This window comes from Erythranthe guttata, chromosome 10 (assembly GCF_056151865.1).
Source record: "Erythranthe guttata isolate IM_541 chromosome 10, IM_541, whole genome shotgun sequence".
Taxonomy (NCBI): Eukaryota; Viridiplantae; Streptophyta; class Magnoliopsida; order Lamiales; family Phrymaceae; genus Erythranthe; species Erythranthe guttata.
Genome location: NC_142542.1, coordinates 9,630,001 through 9,637,303, shown reverse-complemented (window position 1 = coordinate 9,637,303; position 7,303 = coordinate 9,630,001). Strand labels below are relative to the sequence as shown.

Genomic DNA, 7,303 nt, shown 5'->3' with positions numbered 1-7,303 from the left:
AACCAACCATCTGTCTCCACCTGGTGTTGGAGGATCATTTTAAATAGAAGTAAACTACGAAAAAACCCCTAAACTTAGGCTAAATAACGAAAAACATCCCACCTACTCGTAATTATCAAAAACCCCCCCTGAGGATTGTTTTTGTCCTACATCAACACTTTGCAGTGTGACTTTTCATGATTTTTTTTTTATTCCAGGGAATAGACTTTACACAATTTCAGATATTTTTCTTTTATTTTTCACATATTTAAGAGAAGGTATAATAGACTGTACACATTTTCTGTTAAAAAACTCGATCAACGGTTAATCAAAGGGTGATTTTGGTTATCATGGATAGGTGGGGGTGTTTTTCATTATTTAGCATAAGTTCAGGGGGGTTTTTGTAATTTACCCTTTTAAAGTCCAACCCAATATTTCATATTCTATAAATAGGTCACATGTTTTATTCCTAAGACATATAACTCAACCCAATTCTCTGAGTTGTATGCATAATCATCCACTCTTTCTAATAAGCTCCATCTTTCCCTATTACTCTTTCTGAGATTATTATTATTATTATTATTATCATAATTGCAATATTTGCCAACAAAGAGATCGAGAAACAAAACCAAACTATATAGATGGTAAGTAAATTGCATAGCTCAAATACGTACGTACCCACCATTTTAATTAGTAATATATATCTGGTGCATGATATATGTATATAAAAATAGGGGTTGTAAACATTATTTAGTAATTAATTGCATAAATGGTGCAGGATGAAAAGATGAGTTTGACAGTTGGAGATGCAGTAGACTACAATGGGTTACCAGCTGAGAGGTCCAAGACTGGTGGTTGGGTACCAGCTGCACTTATCCTAGGTTTCTTTCTCTTCATCTTCACAAACTCTCTCTCTCTCTCTCTCTCTCTCTCTCTCTCTCTCTCTCTCTCTCTCTCATTTTTCATGTCTAGTACTCCAAAATTTATTATAGTATTATTATAAGAATGTGTCAGTCAGTCAGTCAGTCAGTCAGTCAGTCAGGTGAGGCCTATCTATCATAGTATTTGTTTTCTCTCTTAAATTCATTTTGAACTGTTAAATTTTTTTATTTTTTTTGGTGTGTGAATATTGATTCCTTATGAATATGATTAGTAATAAAGAGGTCCACATCCTAGGGCTATGGATGAAGTTAAAAGTTTTTCATATTATCTCCATTAATTATATATTTATATTTATATTTAATTTCTCCCCTGCTTTTTGGAGTTGGGATCAAATTAAATATTTGCGGCCATCACAAAATAAATCTGAATCTGTTCTTGTCCCAAACTTTTATACTCATTCATACATTTAATATATAAAATATTATATTATTTAATTAATTAATATAACATTATCCCTACAAATATTTACCTTTTGTTTCCAAGCTTCATCCTAATTATTAGAGCATAAACAAGTATTGAAGTTATTTCATGAACTAATTACTATCGTTGCATGCAAGTAAAATTGAAAAGAAACAGCCTTTAATTGTCAACTATTTGAATATAAATGTAAATTCAGGGATAGAAATATGTGAGAGGCTTTCAACAATGGGAATAGCAGTGAACCTGGTGACCTACTTGGGTGGAGTGATGCATCTGCCTAGCTCCACTTCTGCCAACATTGTTACCGATTTCATGGGCACTTGTTTTCTCCTATGTTTATTGGGTGGATTTCTCGCTGATTCTTTCCTCGGTAGATACAAAACGATCGCCGTTTTTGCGGTTGTACAAACACTGGTAAGAAAGAATTGAAAGATCCATGTTTAAGTAAACAACCATTATCTAATATAGTTGACTAGTCCAGTAAACTGCAGTAATTAATTATTGCTGGAGATATTAATATTAAATGATACATTTAACTAACAGCTTTAGCTGTTGATTGAGAGATGGTCATTCAACAGTAATAAATGATGGCAAATATTTAATTTTAATAATACAGGGAACTGGGATGTTGGCAACAATAACCGCTTTGCCGGAGCTGCGCCCACCGCCTTGCCATGCTCGCGACATAACCTGCAAGGAAGCGAACGGATTCCAAATGGCAATATTGTACCTTGCTTTGTACCTCATAGCTCTAGGCACTGGTGGACTCAAGTCCAGTGTTTCTGGATTCGGAACCGATCAGTTTGACGAGAAAGACGAAAAGGAGAAAGCACAGATGGCTTATTTCTTCAACAGATTCTTCTTCTTCATAAGCATAGGCACACTGGCAGCTGTCACTGTTCTTGTCTATATCCAAGACGAAGTGGGACGGAGCTTGGCTTATGGGATATGTTCTATCTCAATGTTTATGGCAATATTGATATTCCTTTCCGGGACTAAAAAGTACAGGTACAAGAAGAGCTCGGGGAGCCCCATCGTCCATATTTTTCAGGTCATCGCTGCAGCTATAAGGAAACGAAACATGAGCCTTCCTTACAATATAGACATGCTCTATGAGGACACTCCAGAAGAATCACGAATCCGTCACACCGATCAATTCAAGTAATTAATTCAGTGTGTTTTCTACAATTAGTATATATCCCATGCTCTATGTCGAATTGCTAAAAAACAACCCCATGTTATTTTATTGACGAAAAAACCCCCATAATTCAATTTTTAATTGCTAAAAAAATTAAATCATAGAGTTTTTTTTTTAACATTAAAATAATATTGGGTAGTTTTTTAACAAAAGGGTACTGTAACAATTTCAATAAACTCTTAATTCGGTTGATCTTTGGAATTCATTATTCAAAAAAAAAAAAAAAGAATCATGCATATTTAATTTGTATTTTTGTTCATGTATGTATAGTTTCTTGGACAAGGCAGCGATTGTAGCAGAGGGAGATTTGAAGGAGAATACGAAAGGGCCAAATCCATGGAAGCTAAGATCAGTGACAAGAGTGGAGGAAGTGAAGATGATGGGGAGATTGCTTCCAATATGGGCCACAACAATTATATTCTGGACAACATATGCACAGATGATTACATTTTCAGTGGAACAAGCTTCCACAATGAACAGAAGAATCGGCAACTTCCAAATACCAGCAGGCTCACTCACTGTGTTCTTCGTCGCTGCTATTCTAATCACATTAGCCGTTTACGACCGCATAATAATGCCTCTTTGGAATAAATGGAAAGGCAAAACAGGTTTCTCAAGCCTACAGAAAATAGCCATAGGTTTAGTACTTTCCACACTAGGAATGGCAGTTGCAGCATTAGTTGAGATGAAGAGACTCGCAGTGGCAAAGTCGGTAAATAATACTACTACAGCTGCTGATCATGTGCCCATAAGTGTGTTTCTTCTAATACCACAGTTCTTCCTGGTTGGTTCCGGGGAAGCGTTCATATACACGGGTCAACTGGATTTCTTCATAACACAATCACCAAAAGGAATGAAGACAATGAGCACTGGACTTTTCTTGACAACACTTTCACTTGGGTTTTTTGTGAGTAGCTTTTTGGTTTCTGTGGTGAAGAAGGTGACAACAAGCAATGGCGGACAAGGTTGGCTTGCTGATAATATAAACCACGGCCGACTTGATTGCTTCTATGGTCTATTGGCTGTTCTTGGCTTTCTCAACCTCATCATATATCTTATTTGTGCTGCCTGCTACAAACCTCACAAACCTAAACCCCTTCAACCTGGAATTGTTTGATATTATTATCATTATTATTATTATTATTATTATTATTATTATAATTATTCCAAGTGGCCTACACACCTGGTACCTATATATTGTATTCATTTCTCACTATATGTATTTTTGGTTTTTTGTTTTTTTTTTTTTTGGTTTTGTTTTTTTCTTTTTTGCTAAGAATGCAAGCACGTATGGCTATGTATGTATACCAATATGTGTGTATGTCAAATGAATTGTGTGTGTTATGGGCAGAAAGTTTAATCTCATCACAAACATGCCTTAGTCCAATTTTTTTTTTTTTTTTTTTTCTAGGATTTATTACATGGTCAAAAGCAAGGTACGATTACATGTATTTGTAGACCAAACTTTAAAATAAGGAAGGCCCTTGTATTTTATTTTACTTTTATACACATCCATAATTCTCGAATCCGGTATTCGTTAGGTTTTTAATTCAATTAGATTAAGTTATCCATGTTGGTAGTATGTTTCATGAATTAATATGTATTTTGTGTTTGTATGAAATTCATGATTTACAGCGAGCATGTTAAATGATTTACTTCGAGCATGCTAATTGATTTACTGTCGATTAAATTAATTCGTATGATTGTCGTTTTTAATTTTCGCTGGAAGCGCAAAGGTACGCAATTAATTGTTTATACTTGTCGGGCATGTGATTATGTGATTTAAATTTTTTTAAACTCGCATAAAATTTTTGTTTTCCGCTGCGTACACGTATCCGATTCCCAACATATAGGTCCCTTGACCAATAAATGTAATATAAATTAAATTAATTTATTTTTCTATTGACATTAATACCCTTAATTATTATTTATATTAAGGTAGTTAGTTATGAAAAATATAAATAAAATCTCACATTTCACTCTCCCCTTTAACTCCTTTCTCTCTCCTCTCCCTCACGTCTCTCCCTTCCTTTCTTTTCTCTCTCATTTAACTCCTCTCTCTCACCTCTCAGTCACGCCTCTCTCTTTTTTTTCTTTTCTATTTTCTATTTTCTATTTTAGTAGTCTCACGGCTCTCTCACTCCAAGTTGTGTCAAGTTACAACAACAAATTGCAAAATACAATTAGCAACATACAAACTGCAATTTATAACAGCAAAAATAAATAGCAAAATAAATATAATACGGAATCACCTACCATATGTCAAAAATAATATTTTACAAATGTATTTTCACAACAACACGATATGAAACTAATGATAATTTGCTCAAACATCAGATGTTCAAGTTTATTCTTCCTCGAACAATATAAAATATCTTTAAAATATAAATATGAAATAAAAGATGATATAACAAACCACCAAACAATTTTTATTTAGGAATAAATCAGTACATTAAATACAAAATATTGTAAAATACAAATAAATAGATACAAGCAGTGTTGCAATATAGTCAATAAACAAACTACAATCTATCATAATTGATTATGGATGGGTGATGTCATAACGGACATAGTCTCGACGTCCGACTGAATTCACAACTTCCAAACGTCATTGGGGATCTTCTAGAAACATGATCGTGTCAGTAGCATCAACCTCTAATGAATCTCTTGTTTGTTTTCTTCTGGCTTATAGCTGCAGCGACAGTAAAATACGAATTCAACCAAAAAAGCTTCCAATTAAAATTTGCACAAATTTGCATCAATGCATATTACAATATCAAAACGCAACATAGAATCTCTATAGAGAAATACAATGTTCGAAGTTGCAACAACGAGATGCAAAAAGTACAATTACTCGCAATATGCAATACATTATGAAATGGCTAAATACAAAAGAAAAAAACAGCAAAATCAAAAGCAAGAAACCAATAACATGTTCTTGTTTATTTTGCACTTTGCTGTTATGATGGGTAAAAACCGATAACATGTTGCAATCGACATCAAAAAATTATGTAACAAAAAACAGCAAAATCAAAAGCAAGAAACCATTGATTTTCACATAAAAACAGATATGGTAACTGGGGTCGAATAATCAATATCAACATCTTTCGATCCATTGATCAAAATTTTCATGACAATTCGTGAATAAATCGCCATTAAAAACATAAAAGGACAGATATAGAAGAGCAAATCACCTGTACTTTTTCCATCTTTAATCATTCTCTCTGGGTTTTTTTTTTTTTTTTTTTTTTTTTTTTTTGAGATTTACATCTACGAGAACAACGATTAGAAAAATCAATTTCACAATTTTTTCTAGGATTACAGTATTTGTTTCGCATAAAAAGGGAGAGATTTTTTTCGTTTCTAGGAGAGATTCAACGATCAAGATAATTGCGACCCTATTTTTGCTAGATGGGTTCAGGGAAAATAAATTTGCTATTTATTGATTTAAGATTAAAAAAATTCTATTTTATTTAAGGGTATATTGGCCATAATTAATTGTAGGGGGTTTAGCAAAATTGGACTTATGACTTAGGTTAATACCTATAGAATCTAGTAGTGGAGGTCTATAAAAATTACCCCTAAAATTAATTATGGGGCCTACTAGAAAAGTGGGACCCAAAGCTGTTGCTTCCCTAGATTTTGCCCAGGGCCGGCACTGACCGCGGAGATTTGTCCACCAAACGTTGTATGAACAACAATCAGGGTCTTCAACCGATTTTCGGTTAGAGGTTTTAGCCGGTCGAACCAGGTTTCCGCATATTGGCCCCATTTTTTTTATTTTCCCGGGTTTTGGCATTCAACCGGCTCGGTGTGCTCCCATTTCGCGGTCAACTCGATTGAACCGTCAGGGCTGGTCCAATTCGAACAACCATGCTTCACGTCACAAGCCTTTTTAGCTTAATTAGCTCATGTGAGGCAGCTTACTTTATGCATTAGTTTTTCAATCATCCCATATCAGATTTATTAAAAAAACATTGGCATACTACCAAACCCTCGTCTACTTTTGCACAGTCCTCACATATATAATAAATATTAATTTGAGATAAATTAGCTAGTGTTATAGGTCAATGGAACATTCTAGAGATACGATTCTAGTTATGAAACTACCTAGATTACCTAGCATCGTTTTGATCAAGATATCCTTTGTAGTCTTCGTCCAATGAAAACTAGGGGTTGTCTAGGGTCCGAGAGGGGTTGTACTACTCGGACCCAAACGATTTAATCTGGTGCGTAAAAAATATTTAGTAAATATTTATAGTCGTTGATTTAAAGTACGAACTAGTACGACCCAGTACGAACCTATGAATTTATAAATTAAAGTACGAACCGAGTAAAAATAGATCGTACAAAGGTCGTACTCCATCGTACTTTATGTAAAATTACTTTATTAACCTTATATTATTTAACCAGAGAATTAAAAGTAGGATTAATTGTACTTTGCCCCTAACTTTGGTCATTTTTGCTCTTTGCCCCCCAAATAAAAAAAAAATTCCACGATAATACCTCGACCAACTTATTTAGCCCAATTTCACCAATTAACCAATTTTTGACCATAATTTCAATTTTGACCCCAATTTTGACTCGCCACCACCGGAGACCGCCAGAGACCCACAGTCTCCGGCGTTGACTCTTTTTTTCTACAAATTTTTTTTTTTGTTTGAAATTTTTTTCCGTTAGCTCAATCGCAGGGTCTCCGGCTTTGATTTTTTTTTTCTTTTAATTTTTTTTTTCTAAAAAAAACTATTTTAACTAATATTAACG

General features: G+C 34.0%; 1 protein-coding gene across 1 annotated transcript; it reads left to right on the top strand.

Annotated features, from left to right (window-relative positions):
• On the top strand, positions 1-3,911 carry LOC105966450 (Major facilitator superfamily protein). The gene is made up of 5 exons (XM_012991008.2): positions 1-623; positions 758-860; positions 1,538-1,755; positions 1,958-2,502; positions 2,810-3,911. Exons 1-5 carry the CDS (start codon positions 621-623, stop codon positions 3,654-3,656), a joined length of 1,716 nt encoding a protein of 571 aa, XP_012846462.2. The 5' UTR covers positions 1-620; the 3' UTR covers positions 3,657-3,911.
• Positions 3,912-7,303: the final 3,392 nt, after the last annotated feature.

What these genes read in the sequence shown, in the direction of transcription:
- LOC105966450 (XM_012991008.2), top strand. An exon ending in ACCAGCTGCACTTATCCTAG is followed by an intron (nt 861 to 1,537) that starts GTTTCTTTCTCT and finishes ATGTAAATTCAG; the next exon opens with GGATAGAAATATGTGAGAGG. An exon ending in TTGCGGTTGTACAAACACTG is followed by an intron (nt 1,756 to 1,957) that starts GTAAGAAAGAAT and finishes TTAATAATACAG; the next exon opens with GGAACTGGGATGTTGGCAAC.